The sequence below is a fragment of the Poecilia reticulata genome, linkage group LG4, assembly GCF_000633615.1.
Source record: "Poecilia reticulata strain Guanapo linkage group LG4, Guppy_female_1.0+MT, whole genome shotgun sequence".
NCBI classification, from domain to species: Eukaryota; Metazoa; Chordata; class Actinopteri; order Cyprinodontiformes; family Poeciliidae; genus Poecilia; species Poecilia reticulata.
Window position 1 is genome coordinate 24,116,925 of NC_024334.1, and position 18,651 is coordinate 24,135,575.

The 18,651-nt window shown below is 41.7% G+C and overlaps 1 protein-coding gene across 3 annotated transcripts in view; it reads left to right on the plus strand.

Moving 5' to 3' along the window:
- The window catches only part of LOC103463620 (uncharacterized protein C1orf21 homolog), a 34,416-nt gene extending 16,848 nt beyond the window's left edge, over positions 1 to 17,568 (plus strand). For all 3 annotated transcript variants that reach the window (XM_008407092.2, XM_008407091.2, XM_008407093.2), the window contains exons 3-6: positions 7,766 to 7,851; positions 9,576 to 9,643; positions 10,902 to 10,962; positions 16,181 to 17,568. In XM_008407092.2, coding sequence (XP_008405314.1) covers positions 7,766 to 7,851; positions 9,576 to 9,643; positions 10,902 to 10,962; positions 16,181 to 16,219 — 254 coding nt within the window. In that variant the 3' untranslated portion in view covers positions 16,220 to 17,568. The remainder of the gene's footprint in view (positions 1 to 7,765; positions 7,852 to 9,575; positions 9,644 to 10,901; positions 10,963 to 16,180) is intronic.
- The last annotated feature ends 1,083 nt before the right edge of the window (positions 17,569 to 18,651 follow it).

Sequence of the window (18,651 nt, forward strand, 5' to 3'; positions counted from 1 at the left end):
CTGGCCATCAGCTGCAAATGCAAGAAATTATGCTTGTTAAATCCAATATGGCTGACAGACAATAAAGCACGCCGACCGACCCGGTCCTTCCTTCTACTGTAGACGACTCTGGCAGGTAAAAAAAATATTGTGACATCAGATAACGCCTAAAGAACAATACTACTGATGTATTTTTCAAATAACTTTGTATTTGGAGAAAATTACAATTGATCACCTTAAAAAAAATAAAATTGTTTTTTTTTTACAAAATGTCTTTTCCTACCTTTTTTTTATGCCTTAAGAAAATTAAAAAAATTTGGAAAAAAAATTGACACAAAGGATCATAATTCATGTATGAAAGGGTTAAATGGGCACCTGAGATCTGAATATTTCTACACTCTCAGATGACCCAACTATGAGGTCTGCTGTTATGTAGCGGCTTAAAAAACTGACCACAAGATGGTTTGTTTTAAATGGAAACCAGAAGGGCTTGAATTTGGGTAGAAACTGGCAAAGGGCGTTTGTTTCTCTAAAAATAGGTCAGTAGAGGTTGACCTTTTTTAGAGTTTCTCGGTCATTTAACGTTTTTTTGTTTTTCCACAGTTACAAGTGTTGTTGGTGGAGATTTGAGTTTGAACCATGAATGAGCCAGGGAAAGACCTCCTCGCTGAAATTATGCGATGGGTGGAAAGGAAAACCAAACCGAGGTTCATTAGTGACGGACACAAACGGCTGCAGCTCCATCTTTAATTGCATGCAGCCGGCTGTGATGTAATAAGGGACTGGAATGAAAAAGAGATGATGGATTAACAGAGATTAAGAATTAGGAGCGACACAGTTGGATGGATTGTGGCAGATGATCCATAGGAGACCCCTCCCTCTCCCCCCCACCGCCATCTCCATCTTCTCCCATGGTTTTCCTTCAACCCCTTTCTGCTCTTCCCTACCACCTCCCGTTGACTTTCTGCTCCTTTCCCATCCTTCTACTCTCTCTCAGACACGTTCTCCTCTTCTCACCCCAGAGAGTTCTGCACTCTTCCCTCTTTTGATTTTCTATTAGAGCAACAAAACGAGCCAGAGAACGAGCGGGAGGCGGTCCGAGGAGAGTAATTTCCTTGAGAGAGGAAAGGAGACTGACGTGTTGATGCTCATCGTTTTCTCTCTCCTCTAAACTTCCCAGCCGCTTTCAGATCGCCTCCTTTCCCTCCCCCTGCTCCAGGCCTCGTTTATCTCTTCCTCTTTCTCTCTGTCACTCTGTCTATTTTGGGTCTCCGTGACCCCCCCCCCACCACCCTCCTCCCACTTTCCCTGCGTTCATCTCCCCGCTTTTCTTCTGCTCGGCTCTTTTCCTCTCGTCTCTTGCACAACATTAGGTCAAAACCTTGTGTCCTTTCACATCCCTTCCTCCCGTTTCCTCCCGGCCTGTCCCGTCCCCGTTCTGCTGTCTTTTGATTAAAGTGGAATGTGGAGTAGCTGTGGATGGGGCAGACTACTGTTTGGACTTGCCCTAGTGGATGTGTGACTTGATGAGTAGTGTGATTCCAAGCTAAGGCTCTTGTAAAATCAGTTTTGTTTTTTTTAAGCTCCCTTATTTCGTCTTATCTACCTCATCTCGTCTTTTACCTCTTAACCTCTCCACCCTTCTCCAGCTTCCTCTCTGTGTTCATTACACTTCTCATAACTGAGGTGGAAAAGACTGGTAGCTCCTGGTCAGACAGTCCGTCTCACTTACGCTCATAAACTTACCCCCCAGTGGCCTGCGTGTCGGTGAGTGTGTGTGCGGCGTACATCGGCGTGTTTAGTTACCCTCTTCTTCTTTCACGCACTGAAATGCCCACCAGCAGATTTCGGTGCGAGTGCGTCCCAGATATTTGGACTTGTCCATCCAGACTCCAGCCTAGCCTTAAAAAACCCGCCTCCCCTCCAGCCCCCCCCAGCCCTCTTAGCTGCTCCCACACAATAACCGGAAAAAGGCAGAGCTCCATTACACAAACAGCGAGGGACGACGAGGGAAAATAGCAACACTCTCCCTCCTCAGCATCTAGCTGTTGATCTGGGGAATAATCACAGGGAGAGGAGATCTGAGAGCAGATGACGCTATAATGTGCTGCATGTGTTTGCTAGATTGCACGATGCAGCACCTGAACATACAGATTTCACTGTTATTTAAACCGTGCATCAGATCCAGAGAAAACTGTCAACAGACCTCTTATGATTTCACCCCCTGCCCTTCATTTTTAGTCTCCAACTCTGGTCTTAAATGAGCAAAACGTCTCAATGTGGGGAGAAAAAGGACAATAACTTCCCAGCTCTTCAAATTGTATTTTAATATGTTTTTCAAATATACTCATAAATGTAAATATTTTTAATTGTGCAATAAGAAATATAATGTCTTGTTTATACGTTTTTAACAGTTGATGTAATTAGAAGTGCCCCAATTCTTTCTTTGAGGCTTGAAGTGTTGATTTCCATTTTGCCCGACTTTGATTTCTTAACTTTTTTTTTCTAATAAAGTTCCCATTCAGATGGTTCTTAAACTATGTATAAAATCCCAACCAATTCGCTAAATCTAAACTTGAAGTGAAATATTTTGCACCTATGGAGTAAAGAAAACGTGTTTTTCTAGCATATTAAATAAAATGAAGGTGTCTTTTCTGTTTTGACTTCTAAACAAAATCACAGCCATTACAAATATTAAGCCCAGTACTGAGTCACCATACAAGCACCATGTACTTCACTATCTTATTTTTAGGAATGCCTAAGTGTCAGTTCTGAATTATAATGACTTCAACTCACAGCAAATGTCTACATTTCTGGCCTATTAAAAAGAAGTTCTGTACAGGGCAGTGCACAGAAATGGGGGGGAAAAAAATACTTGCAGAAGACCTAAAAAGGTCAAAAGTTGCTGCCCTGGCAAGCAAATCCATCACAAGGAGGTGAAAGTGGCACATCCGCTCGTTTTCAGTGGGAGTGGGAGGCCACAAGGTTTGACTGGGCAGGAAACAAACTGCTCAGTTAAAGAAACTACACACATTTAATACATTTATCTTATGAACTACAGATATGACTAATAAGATATTGAATAAATGTTGATTATATACACACTGTTGAATGTTATGAATTACTTGCGTTGCACCTTACCAGCATTTTTGTAAGTTAAAGCGGAAGTCTGTCGCAACGATAACGCATGGCATTACGACTTTTTCTCAAACGTCCAACGGCAATTAATTGCTCTCCTGAACTTTTATGTTATCACAATAGCCCACCATTTATTCATAGTCCGTGTAATCCTTGTAAATATGCCAAACATTTATCTAAAATCAATACAGCACCATTAATATTAGAATGTACTTCATTCTTAAGCGAAAAACAATTTATGATGGATATAAAATGCGTCCAGCAGAAGGTGAGGGTTCAACATATATCTTTAGTCTTTAATAAAAGACAGATAACAGTAGCTATATAACTACATAACTCCTAAATATTTTTTTTCAGGCTTGCACTGGTTTGCATCTGTGAGTCAAACTGGGATCTGTTACTAATCCCAACAGCCCCACTTCTACATTTTACAGCAGGACTAGCTCAAATTTTGTTCTTCGTTCTGTCCTCAGCCAAGCTCTTTGACGCCATTATGTATTTCAAAATTATCTGGAAAATGTTCTCACTGGACGAGCATTTAAAAGAGCAAGTCCCATTACGATGTGTGCCGTGTCCGGTTGCATGATATCAGGAAAACATGCGAGTGTAACGTTGCGTCTCTACATGCCACTAAAATCTATATTAGGTGTTGGCATCAAGGGCAGTGAGAGTTCATCCCTCCAACTGGATGGTTATAATATTCAAGCTCACAGCCTGAATGCACAGAATTGAAACATAATAGGCTACCGAATGTCGCATCCAAGCGGTCTTTAGTGATTTTGATATTCCGCATGTTAATATTGTGATAATGATTGCAATTTGATCTCTTGTGCAGTCACATTGGATTGCCTGGCTTTTGAAAGCATCGGGTCAAATTACAGCCCGGCCTCAAGTCGATGCCCTCCGTTCGTCTACAGCACTTCTCCTTAGAAAGACCTCCTGTGTCTCTGATTCAGGATATTCAGTCCCCCACTTGTCATCTATGCAACCCAATTCATACTTCATATTCCACCTTATTGTAAAGTAAATAAAATCTAAGCAATTTTTTAGAGGTTGTTTAGCTTAAATTTTCCGGTTCTGTGATTTTTCTTGCATAACTCACTGAAATTTTATAACATTCAAAGTAAAACTTTCATGTCAGTTTTGTACATTATACCAGAATCACATGCATTAAAAACGTGCGTTGATATGTGAATGATCAATTTAAATGATATGAACTAATACGTCATATATATTTGTATACTCATTGATATGTGTCCATTTAACTACATTTATTTTGAGTTGTTCTTTTTGTTTTTTTTTACAGCACCTAAAGAAGCCCCTCAGCCAGTCCATTATTGTTCTATATGAATACAAATAAATAAATAAAAAAAATTGTATGTGGTTTTGCATAAGACCATAACTTATGCAATACAATGGGATAAGATTTACATTTTTAAATATGTCACAGCTGGTTTAATAGTGTGTACACTTCCACTTTTGTCTCTTCACTTCCGCCACAATAAACCCGCTCCGATTTTCTTTCATCGCCGACGACCGTTTGATGTGCGCGATTTTCGACTTCTGCTCAGGTGTAAATGTTGATGCCAGGCTGCCGATGGCTTGCAGCCAGTCGGGTCGGGAGGGAGGACGCTCGGCAGGAAGGACAGAGTGACATAGCCACAGGACAGGCCGGGCTGTGAGAGCAGACATGGCCAAATAAGGCCATTTAAATGACTCACGAGCCGCGCAGACACTCGGATGCAGCGACATTCAGATTCGGAGGCATTCTGACTCGGAAACAGTCCCACAGACACATCCGTGCGCTCGCAGCGCGTCCTTAAGGTCAGCGCAGATCCTTGCTCTCTAATCAGAGACGAGAAAGATGTCCACATCACAAAACCGCAGCTCCTCGAAATAGTCCTTTCATCTCCCTCTCCCTCTTCTCTCTGACGGCTTTTCCTTTCCCTCCCACCCAAAAGCGAGCCCCGGCAACGACGTGACGAAACACCCGTGTCATTTCTTTTGACAGGGACGGCCACACACACACACGCACGCACACAAGATTCACCCTTTTTTTTCCTCCTATCTAAACTGAAGTCTGTGATGGTGTAAGCTGGGCCACTTTGATCTTTCTATATTCATCATGTTAGGCTTAGCCAGGACACTTGAACAGGGAGAGAATATTCAGGCAAATCCAGCATCATAAAATGGCATTTCTCTTAACCGCTATGTGCAAACGTACATTTAGATCCATCTCTGTGGCCTACAGCTGCTCATTTCCCTGCCTGTTGTATCCACCCTAATTGACAGCTTACACAGCTTGACATCAGTGTATACGGTTGTAGTGCCATACTGGAGAGCAGAGGAAGCGGCTCTTAATTCTGCTTCCTGCTTGCAGCGCAGTGATGTGCCATGTGTTTACCGAGCACATCCAGCCTCGGCGGGCCTGCGTTGCGTTAAGGAGCCGTTTGTGAGCGGCGGCATGCTCAGACAGGAGCGGCTTTGCTGAAACTTGTTTACATTCCTGGCATAAACAGCAGAGGAGTAAGCAGCGCTTCCCAACACCACGTTCTTGAACAGATGATTTGTCGGTAAACCGCCGGGCCGCCGTTAGGCTCTGCAGTGACGTTTGTGTTGACTTGCAGGAAGGCATGTGACTTCGCTCGAATGCGAGACGCGCACATACAGGTGATCAAGGTGCAGGAGGAGTGTGAGCAGAGGGGAGGGAGAGCTTCAGCTGGGTGCAAAGGGGCACGCAGATATAAACACAGACGGGAACAGAGTCGCTGCTGATAGTGAGGGCAGACGCACAAGATGTGGGACAGATAAAAATCAGGTGTTCCTCCTTTTTATGTGTTTATCACCATCAGCGGTCACCTTGAAAGACAAGCAGGCGCTCAGCTGATAATTCTCAGTGCTGGTGGTGGTCAGCACGTTCTTGAGTTGGTTGGCTCCATTATGAATGAAATGCACTTTATTTTTAATATTTTCCAACATCTACATATTTGCTGCAATGTCTACCATTTCTTATGCCGAATTGATTAAAAATGTAAACTCCAGGCAATCATTATTATTATTATTATTTATTTTATTTTTTTCAAAATATTCTCCTAAGGTGCATATTTTCATCGGGTGAAACCAGATATTTACTTAAACCAAATACCCATTCCTGCAAAATGCTGCTAAACTGTCCCAGTTCATATTCAGTTACCGTTACAAAATCTATTTATTTTTAAATAACAGACATTTTTGAGATATGTTTTTTTTTTTTTTTACTTTTTCAGCCAATCGTACAGTTTAAACTGTACGACTTGGATAGGTTTTGGGTATCCTTCTATGAGCTTCCCACAATACTTTGCTGCATATTTGGCCCATTCCTCCTGACTGAACCGATGTAATTCACTCAGGTTTTCAGGCCATTTTCCATGCCATTTTAGTTCTTCCCACAAATTTTCCCGGGAGGCTGATGTCCAGACTTTGTGATGACTACAAAAACATTGACTCTGTTGTTTTTAAGCCACTTTGTAGCTCTTAAGCTGTTGTAGCTCTTAAGATGCTGCTTCAATTTTTCCACATAATGGTCATACCTAATGATGCCATATTTTCTTGATGCTATTTTTGCCAGATGCTAGTTTTTAATCAGACAACAGGACATATCTTCAGAAATGAAGGTCTTTGTTTCCGTGTGTTTGCAAACTGTAATCTGGCTTTTGTTGCTTCTTCTTCTCTGAGTGGCAATTCAGGCAATATGGGTCAGGCTCTATGACAAAAAACCCCCCAAAAACCTAAAATCTGAGATGGGCCTTTAAGTCGGGACTAAAAACATAATTGTTTACTGAAGCGTTGCAGTAAAGGCAATATCTTTTCACTTATATCATGTTTTAGCCATAATTGCTGCTTTTATCCTTAAGTAATACTCCATTTTCATCACTTAGCCTTTTAATTATATTTTACTTTCCTTCTGGGAAAGCACTTGGAGTTGCAGTGTGTACAAATGACATTAGTTTATGCATTCCTTGACAATTTAACACAAATACAATTTCAAAATGGTCAGTAAGAAAATGTAAAATATCCGTCTTATCCTAAATAGTCGCTGCTGGTTGGGGGGATGAGGGGATGGACGGCGGTGCATGAGCCGTGTCATCTTCAATGAAGTCTTAAAGCTCTCGTCTTAGCCGTCTAAGCTGTGCATGTAGCCAAGAAGCTGTTCATCTGGTCTCTAATCCTCCCCATCTTCCTCCTCCTTATCATCACCCTCTCTCCTTTTCTCTTCTGCCTTCTCTGGTATTTCCTCCTGCTGTTTCTATGTTGCCGCTTCTTTATTTCTAAAGCTCCGATGGTAAAGCAATGTCCCATCTAACTGTACTTGCACCTCGCCTGTCGTGCGTATTACGAAATGCCGCATCAGGTTCTGTTCTCACATTACCATCGACCACGAAAGTCAACGAAAGTCAATAGAATAATGACCAGTCTTGATGATATAATGCAGTGACGATGCAGAAAAGGACGTTACCCCCCTCTCCCCTCCCGCCGTCTTTTCTCTCAAAATTTGTCAAAACGTGAATGAAAGGAATGTGCTTGACGTTTCATCTCTGGGTAACTCCTCATAAATACATGTAATTGTTAATTCCTCCTCCTTTAATCATGCCAACTCTTCTGTTCTCAGACGAATACAAGATGAAGGGAGTGGAAGAGGTGAAGTACATGAGAGGGGATGAAAACCGGGTGAACGCACGCAACCAGGAGAACCTGGTGAGAGACGGGCACACACACACGCACACATAAAACACACACACACAAAACACAGCAGCCAGTCCACTGACAGCCTGTCATCCGCACACACTCAAACCTTCCTCTGACAGCTCATCAGCTCCAGCCAACAGGCCTGCGTTTGTGTCCAAAGGCAACTCTCTCTCTGTCTGTGTGCAACACACACACACACACACACACACACACACACACACACTCTTTTTGCACAAGCGCACACACAAAAATACACAGAGGCAAACAGAAAGGTTCCTCACAAGCAGGTGGAGACAACAGTCTGGCGTGTGTGGAATGTGTAGGCTGAGCGCATGGTTGGTTTCCAGTCTGCCGCTGCAGAAATCTTTAGGTTTTAAACACATCAGGGGGAGTTTTACGAAGTCACTTTGCTCTGAAACCTCATAAATGATTTTACTGCCACTATGTCTTACCTGACTGTGTAAATAATTTATAAGCTGAGGCACATTATCTCTCTGAATAAATCCACTTCCTCCTCAGGACACAGAAGGTCTGAGCGTTACAACGGTGAGAGAATACAAGAACAGGTTTTCTTTTTTCCCTGCAAGTGGACATTGTGGCGTCCTGGCAATTGTTAAAACGGCGAGCGGCATAATAAATCCCGACTGTGAAACAGCTGCGGGATCACACTACAGAAACACAGTTTCATAAAAACACAAGGTTACAATCGGAAGACGAGCTTCAACACCATTATTATGCTGCCCCAACGCTACACTCGGTCCATTCATTGATTTGATTTACAAAAGTCAAACTTTTCCAAGACTTGCTGAAAGCATGTTCTTGCAACCTTCAAAAGTCCATTTTCTTTCTTTTTTGTTTTTAACTGGAGTGTAATTTGTTGTTCCTGAAGAATATTTTATTGTTATAGGAGTGAACAAACAGCACCATGAAGACTAAGGAGTGACGTTGTTTGACATATCTCATGGAGCACTGTTCTAACGTCTCAAAATGAAAAGAGAGTGGGCACAACTGCAAACCTATCATGTCTTTGTATGCAGTTTCCAGGAGCTGTACATTTGCTAACTTTGGAGGAGCTGCAGAAATCCATGGCTTAGGTTGGGAAACTTTGGTCCCTTCAATTGCAGTGGTGCAAAGGAATCAACTCATATTTATGTGTTCAAATAGCCTCTCTAAAGTACAGACCTACATCCCAGTAGGAATCTGTGGCAAGTTTTGAAAATTTCTCCTGCAGCTGCAGTTGCTGCTAAAGGTGGTTTTCCAAAATGAAAGACTCAGGGGGGATAAATACACACAGCACACGTTTTAGATTTTTGCTTGCACGTTTTCTTCTTTTAATCGATACATGATTTTCATCCCACAGACAGCTCTGTGTTGGTCCATCGCCTTTAAAGCGGCAAAATTTGAAAGTTACAATAGAGACAATGTCGCAATAAAGAAAAGCCAAAGGTTGTATGTTCTAAACCTTTCTGTGTTGTCAACACTGCAGAAACATTGACTAGATCTGACCTTGATCAGCGCTGATAAACGGGTTTATTAGATGCTCATATACATTATGTCTGTGACCCATGTCCTCCAGCAACTGGGCGAGGGTGCAGTTCAGTCATTCGGGTTTTTGATTTGTCAGCAGCGCGGCCGCTCTGCCGATGCCCGTCGTCGTGGTGGTGGTGGTGTTTGGAACCTGTTCTGTCTGCTGGTAATGAAAACTAATGGCATCTGCACGTGTTTGTTCTCAGGAGAAGAGCAACGTGGAGTACAGGGGCAAACAGCAGAAAGAGGCGGCTGCAACAAACATCAAATCTAAGTAAGTGGAATGGCAGCAGCCCTTAGAGCTGCTTCAGAGATACTTTGTTAAATAAGCTGGATACGTTTACATATTCGATCACGGTGAGTGATGGATTAAAGGAAAAAACAGCATAAATTATCACAGGAAGAAGCTGTCCTGCTGTGTGATGCCAACATGATGGCTGAAGCTTCCAGGTTTTTATTTATTATTCTTCTGAAGGGCCTGTGGAGTGTAAGCAGCATTCAGACAACTCTGTTAAAGGGATAGTTCACTCATATGAAATATCATGATATTACAAAGTAATTGTATTAAGTGAAAGTTTTCTTTTTTTTTTTTTTTTACAAAACATTGTTGTGGAAAAGATAATACAGTATGTCTGCATAAATGTTTAGACTTCACGTCGTATTCCATTGTTTTGAAGTTGAATCTGTCCACTCACCCTCTAATCTTTGTCCATTATCTATCTGTCCATCCATGCATACATTAATGCGAACCTCTATGTACGCTAGCCTACATACATGCATGCATTGGTACACGTATACTTATCCTTATTTCTTCCATCTGAACCGCTGCTGATTGTAGAAATACATACTACAAAGTTAAAAATAAAGGTTAACTTTTGTCCCTTGGGATTTGGTAAAGTATGGGATAACGTGAATCTTCTCAAGTGCAACAATATCACAATGATCCTATGTTTTAATTAAATTAGGTCAAATAGTTTTAGGTATTTTAATGTTGTCAATATTTTAGCTTAATGAAATTTCTCTCCCTCTATGAGAACATTTCAGGCTGAGATGTTTGGAATAGTTTACATCTTTTGCCAGTCTTAAGACGCAAGAGTAGCTGAAGTTGTTGACAGAAGTTGAGCGCATTCATTGGTTCATTACTGGGCCGCGCTGACCCTTTTATTAAACTGTCACCTCCTTCACAGCGTGACTCCTGTAAGTAAACAATCCGAAGCGTCTGGCTTTTGTACAGCGGCTTGGCCGTCCACCTCAGGCTCCGTGTGAATAATTGCAGCTATGTGTTGCACTCTTTCTCCTTTCAAGGACCGTTTTGATATTTTTTTATTGAATTATTATTTAAAATTATTTGTGGACTCCTAAACAGACAATTTCTCACACTGCAGAGAGTGTTCATCTGTGTTTGTTCTCTGTGGGGGGGCGGGTTAGGGAGGTGTGTAATGGAAAATTCTCATGATGGTATTTGTTGCCTCCTCCTCCTCCTCATCTCCATCCTCCGACTTCCTCTCCCTCCCTTTCTCCGTCTCCCTCAGCATTCACACATCAGAGAGCCAGCAGGAATTTTTCAGGATGCTGGATGAGAAAATTGAAAAGGTGAGTCCTATGTGTGTGTGTGTGTGTGTGTGTATGTGTGTCTTCATTAGTGGTTGGTTTGATGGAAGTAGAAAATACATTTAACATTGTTTAAAAAGTCACAGCTGGGTCTCGAAATTAAAAGGGACAAAATTATAAAAAAAAACGAAGATGTTTATTAGTCCACATTGTCGTTCTTGGTACGAGCTGAAGCAGAAGGAAAGGTAATCACTGCAGTTTATGAACACTTGTTCCTTTTTGCCCACTACTTGAATGACACGGTCACACGCGGTGAAACAAGTAATGACTCATTTTTATTTTTATTCCCTGCTTTGAATCACTTTTATGCTGGTAGCCAAATATAAAGAGATTCACATAATTTCTTGAGAGACGAGAATCACATCTTCAAACGGTAAAGGTTGTGCACACGTCTCAAAGGTCCCACGTTTCAGTCTTCTCTACAGTTGAAACCAGATGTTTACATACACCATTAAACAGAGACACAACCTTTTTTTGTTCCTCACTGTCTGAATAAACGTTTTTGGGTCAGAATTACCGTATATTCCGCACTATAAGGCGCACCGGATTATAAGGCGCACCTTCAATGAATGGCCTATTTTAAAACTTTTTTCATATATAAGGCATTATAAGGCGCATATAAAACGCTTCAGTTTGGGTTACTAATTTGTTCCGTACTCTATTATTACACATCGACATTGTAAAGAAGTGGTCCCCGAGTACTTTATATAGTAGGCTGCCCCAGTCGTCGTTTCACTCACGGTGTTGGTGTTGCGATATTGTGCCCAACTGCTTTCTGGGTAACACAGACCAACCGACACACTGCCGCCACAGTCTCTGTCTCTCTTCCCCAGCCCCTCCGCCTCCCCTAGCTTTAAATGTATTATCAAACTTTATTAACAAACCAGCGTTCTGACAACTATCCCAGCATGCGCACTTCTTCTTCTACGGGGGAAAATGAAGTCGGCAGCTGCTTACCGTAGTTGCTAGACCTGTTGTGGCTCAATATTGGTTCATATATAAGACGCACCGGATTATAAGGCGCATTGTCAGCTTTTGAGGAAATTGAAGGTTTTTAGGTGCGCCTTATAGTGCGGAAAATACAGTACTAGCATTGTTTTAATTTATTTGCTAAATGCCCATTTCGCTCCAAAACTGACTCCTTTCATCAGCTGTACAATGGCTGGACGATCACATGCCGTTCATACTACCGTATTTTCTGCATCATAAGGCGCACCTAAAAACCTTCAATTTCCTCAAAAGCCGACAGTGCTTCCTTTGGGCCAGGGCGTGGCTGGAAGATGGTCACCCTTCTCCGTTCATCACTGAACGGGAAACTCTCATCACTTGTCTGAGAAGACATAAACACAGCCAGAGAGGCACAGAATAAATAACTTGATAAATATGGTAAATATGGACCAATATTGAGCCACAACAGGTCTAGCAACTACGGTAAGCAACCGCCGACTTCATTTTCGCCCGTAGAAGAAGAAGCGCGCGGTGCATGCTGGGATAGTTGTCAGAACGCTGGTTTGTTAATAAAATTTGACTGACCTATCTACCTACCRWCCTGATAATCAGGTCGTCTGCAGGTCATTTAGCACCACGTTCTCCATGAACATGCTGTGCGCGAACGGAGAAGGGTGACCATCSTCCGGCCACGCCCCGGCCCAGTCGCAGAAGGCTCTCCTCGCCGACCCAAGTCAGACTGTTTTGTTGACATTCCATTTAGTGCAACTCCATCTAGTGGATGCATAACGTAACTCCAGCCTCTACTGTAGCATCTATTCTATACGCCTTAAAATGCGGTGCGCCTTATATATGAAAAAAGTTTTAAAATAGGCCATTCATTGAAGGTGCGCCTTATAATCCGGTGCGCCTTATAGTGTGGAAAATACGGTACGGTTGTTTGAGCAAACGAACATGGACTTTTTATCTGGAAATTGTCCCACAAAAAACTCGGATAATTCAAGATATCCGTCTCTTCCAGATACCTTGAATTTTTTCCCCATGAAGCTGTGAATTTGGATGGTAGTAAAATAGCGACTCTATAGTAATAAAAGGTATCCCTGGATGACCCAAAATAATAGACATTAAGTTTGACAGTGAGGGAAAAGGTTATGGTTTTTAATACAGTGTATATAAAAATCTGGTTTCAACATTTAAACAAAGTTATTTTGTGCAAATGCAGCTCTTCCCTTACAAAGACTAACTGATCGACTCAGCAGTTCTCCTCCGCTTCACAAAGAGCTTGAAGCATACCTTGTTATGCAATAAAGCTTTTTTTTTTTTTTTTTTTTGYTTCACTTTCTTGCATTATGAAAAAGTTCTGCAAAGTTTAAAGTCCCCACTTAAGTAGTTATTTTCTCAGCGAAGACGGGGCTTTAACGCAATATGAGTCACCACCCAATGTGAGACTTGTCTGCACAAAATGAGACGCTTCTCTCCAATCGGTGTTTCTGTACAGGTTTATAAAACCTAGAAACTTTGCAAAAAATCCAACCACTGATGTGACCAAAACACTGATATGCTGTTTTCTACGCCATTCTTTTAAAGCAAAGACATTATTTAAATGCAACGTCTGAATGAATGGTATTTGAAACTTTATGGCCTACACACTGTAATTTAGTTTTTTCACACATAAATATTTGCGATGACAAATGTGTTTCGATATATCGTGCAGCTTTAATAGAGAACACGGAGCCAGCCACATTTATCAATACCCCTAGAAAAAAAATATGTAAAAAGCATTGGAAGAGTTGCAGTAGATTTGTATATTTTATAGGAAAAATGTTTTCCTTTTGTAAAAGATTAAAACAGATTTGTACATATTAGTTAAAATGGCTATTGATGCTGCTTGTGCTGCCATTACCTCCTGTTTAGTCAACTTCGTAATCATCCATGTGAACTCATCCAATAGGCAATACAAGTCTAACACTCAAATATGTTACTTGAGTTAGTCGAGGGGTCAGAAGCTGAAATAGAGTCCAGATCTTTTTATTAGATCTTCAGATCTTCAGACCTAAAAGGTTGTTTTTTCTATAGGATTTCAGTCTTGGATCTTGGGAGTGAGATGGCCATGGAAGAAGGTTGATTATGTACCTGGTGAAGCATTTTTTCCGCCGTGTGTTTTGGATCGTTGTCCTCCTAAACAACGATCCAATGATCGTTTTTTCCAATGATGGAAAAAAAGATCCCCCCTGGAGTTTTTTTAATATAGGACTACGTTGCTGGATTGAAAGAAATGCAAAAATCAAGGGCTTTTTACACATCTTGACCAGGGGGGAAAGTAAATGTGGCTGTCACTATATTACCTCTAAACTGTGTACGGTCATAAAAAACATTTACTGCACAAGGAAATGAACATTTCCGCACACCCGAGGAGTATAAAAACCCCTCAAGGTTTATCTTTGATCCCAAGGATGATATTTTGTCATTTATTGTGGCAAGTACAAGTGTGCATCAGTCGATGGCGTCCCAACAATCTACTCGTTATCATAAGACGATTGGCTGAGTGTCAGGTGTGTCTGGAAGGAATCCAAAAACAACCCATCTTATCGCAGACAAATCAAGATAAAATAAAACAGTGTAGGAACTCTTGACTAACGGCACAGACGAATGTAGCCTTGGGTAATCTTAATACTTTCGACTCTGCTTGACGTCACCACAGTAAGATCATAGTCCGAGCTGGTGTGTTTATCAGAAGACAAAAGCACCAGCCAGGCAACACTAGACCACATTTTAGCTGGTTCCTGTTATTTGAGACTGTAGCAACATTAGGTGAGAAGCACCAGGGCAAAACCTACAGGCAGCCTGCTCAGCTGCTTTTTATCTTTGACTTTATGCTCACAGATCACATCTGAGTTGTCAAGTCGAGCCTGAAATCCCATAAGCCTTTGCGGCTTTTCCAAATTGGCTAATGTGCCGCGCGTGCATTTTAAACAGAAAGGTGTAAAATGAAGTAGTAATGGACAATAATAATTTGTGTTAATTATTTGGAAGATCATATCTAATTCTAAGTTATAATGTTGCTCCAACCAGTGGCTGATGGACCTGTACACCCTCTGAGCTTTTGACATGTCAAAATATAACCATGCATCCAGCATATTTTGATACTTTATCCTTTTTTTATCAGCCAAACACAAAGAGTGCATATTTATGATGAAGCAGGAAATACGTGGATTTTAAAACATTTTACAAATGAAAATTTACATTTCTAACCATTATTCTTTACTTCAATGCCTCTAAATAAAGCAACACGTCACTTATGTGCAATTCAATCTGCTGACAGGACAGCGATTGGTCATACGTTTCACAGCTCTGGCCTTTACGGAAGAAGTGTGAAAAACAAAGCAAAAACAAACGTGTTAAAGAGGGTGTTCTGGTTAGATTAAACCAAAATGTGGTTGTTTTTTTTTCACCTATATGCAGTATGTTTGGGGAATGTGGGAATTAAAACTCCACATTCAAGCCTGAAACACAACATCATATTGGGGAGACATTTTTCTCGTTATTGTTAAGTGTTCTTCAGAAGATGCTTTGGTGTTATTCGCATGGTAACCGCATCCAAATCCAGTTAACTACACCTAAGGACTCAACTCAATTCTGAGTTGTTTTGCTTTTTTTTTTTTTTTACACATTTGACTTTATGTTAACCTAAGCAGGTTGTTCTTATGTAAAAGAATGGGAATCAAATTGGAAAGCATGCAAATAAACAGTTTTAACTGCAGCGATCAATACATTTTATATAAAGTGGACATCGGGGTCAGGTGGTGGAGAAATCCCAGGCGTTCCCAAGTGTCGGAGGGAGTTGAAATAAAATCATCTGTTCACAATTGGGTGACCCAAACACCACATCAGTTTGCCAGGAACGACAAAGGGGAAAAGTTTTATCTTTTACTTTGGAGTAGCCGTGGACAGAAATTGTGCCGTGAAAGTATTGCAGGCAGCGGCTTTGTTTATGACGCAGCAGCCTCCTCCGAGCTGGAATCCGGCGCCGTTCGGGAAGAGAGAGACAAGGCTGTCAGGGACGCTTTGAAGAGAGCAGCGCAGCAAACAGCAGAACAAGCCACCTGTCAGCACTTCGCTATCTCATTCAGCATCTCCTGTTTCGGCGATAGATGTTTATTTGAATGCGACTGAAGTAACAGGTGCAGACCGTTCAGAGTCATTAAACTCAGGGTATTCACCCTCTATTTCATCTGCTTGGCTGTGTTTTCAGGGGCGAGACTACTGTTCGGAGGAGGAAGACGGGACATAGCACACCGGCCCCCACGGACTCGACCCCCTTCCCCTTCCATCCCCCCTACCCCCACGGACAGCCTCGTCGAGTGTGTGTGTGTGTGTGTGTGTGTGTGTGTGTGAAACCGGTAGCGTGTGTTTGTGTGCCTGAAAGTGAAAGAGAAAGTTTAATCAGTGTTTTACAGTGTGACGGGACACTATTGGTGTGGGGTCAGGGGGGAGTTTTCTGAGCGTATGGCAGTGATACTTTAAGTGCAAAACAAAAGAGAATGGGACAAAGACGAGCTTCGTCACGGACTACGGCACTCGGCACCTCATCCCTTCAGGCTGAGGGAGAGACGACGGAGAGATCGTCGTCGGACCTGTCGGGTCAAGCAGATATTTCCTTCACCTGTCCGTCCTCATCTGTCCGTGTCCTCCTCTGTGGCCTGACCTTAAAATATATAAACCCTCGCAGTCGGGACTCCTGGGTGTTGATATCCGTCGATGATTAAAGTTGTCGTCTGTGTGGTGTGTTGAGGACTGGAAAAAACACACAGAGTAGAGAAAATGAAGCCCAAGGGAGAAGAGGACGGTGGTGGATCTTTGCTGAACTTTATAGCCTGACTACCTTCAGTCGGGTTTGCCTTGTCCAGGACGGACTGAAAGGATGAGGGTGGGAGATGCTAGAGGGAGAAATATGGGATATTTTAATATGAGAGAGTATGGAGGGAGCTGGTAGTTTAGAATCTCCTAAACTCCTCCTTCCGTTTTAAGTCAAGGACCTGTTTTATTTTTGTTTTTATTTTTGTTTTCATTCTATGCCACAGCCACTTATTCAGTTAAATTTATCCTTTTTTTTTTAAATGTTTGTTTCCAGCCGTTTTTGTTCCTGACGTCCACCATAGTATGTCATTATCGTCGGCAAAATGAAGCTCCAAAATTTAGTCTGTGTCTCAGCGCAATCACTCCTCCTTTATATGAATCCTCTCACACACACAAAAACACACGAAAGAGTTGTTTTATTTAACAAAGAGAAATGCATTTGCCTTATTTCAGTGTGGAAGACGGCTGTTCTTATACACACACACACACACACACACACACTACAATATCGTATTTGTTTCACCAGCAGATTATCTTGTGCATAAATCGGAGGTACCCATAGAGCTTATTTCTGATCCAGTCAGTATTCACACACTTTCACACCCTTCATGAACATTGCAGCGGCAACAATTTTGAGGAACTTGAAAGAAGAATTTGTGGTTGTTGTTGAAACACAGATCTGTTTATTTTTATTATCATTATTTTTAACCATCTTTACTGGATACGTCCTGTTGTATTATTTTTGAATACGTTTTTTTCTATTAAAGATTTTAAAAAAATGTAGGAATGGTGTCTTTGTTTTTTTCATACCTACAGCGAACTGAAAAGTGTGAAGTCACTTTTCCAGACGTGTGACGTGAAAAGGAGTGCGTTAAAGCTGCAAGGCTGTGTAATACCCCCTGCTGGTGAAATGTCGACACTGCATCCCAGTAGGAACAGATGGGCACGATGGTCAGAGGCGGACGTGGCCAGCAGCAACACTGGTAGCGTGTAGTGTTTAAATGTTGTTCGGTTCATGCGAAGAGGCCCGAAAATAAATGTCCTCCAGTCCACAGCATTACACCACCAGCAAAAACCAGAACTGCAGCTGAAATCAAGGCTGGATAAGACAGTGTTTGGTTTGTTTTTTTCTCCTTGTATCTAGGGAGACAAAATGTTGCACCTTAATGAAAATCCAAATGATTTTTTAAGTATTAAAAGCAGGGGTGAACGTAGGCGGGTACTGTCGGGTACCGCGTACCCCTAAAAGATTTAGCTGGGGTACGCGGTATATTGCAAGAGAGAGTAAAAAAATCAACGAGTTCACTGTGCAGCCGTGACTGATTAGTTTTTCAAGAACAATTTAAAACACGACTTAATCAGTTAATAAATATATTTCTTCTCATCTCATGTTGTTTCTGAACTGTTCGCGCTTTGCTAGAGCAGCGGTGCAACACGACGATCGCGGAAGGTTTTGAGTCGATTAGGTGACAAACTGAACGCCGCCGGGACGCTGAGAGCAGCACGTCCTCCTCTGATTGGCTTATCAAAACGTTCGTAACTTTATTAAAGAACAAGACAAAACAATCCACAAAACGTGTTCAAATGAATGACCCAACAATAATAATAATCTCAGTAAGTATTGTTTCAACAAGGTGTTGCGCAATTCTGTGCGTTTCGGTTCCATTACCAAAATAACTATCAGAGCAGGAGTTTAAAATGAACTAATCAAGCACCGCTGTGTCCATGAGAGGCTTATTAATGCAAAAATAAATATCAAGCCTGAAAACCTAATATCGTAACGGACCGAATGTTATGTTTTAAACGTAACCTGTGCTCAGCTCGTGGTGGTTGCCATGGCAACGGGTGTGCTTGCCCGTTGCCATG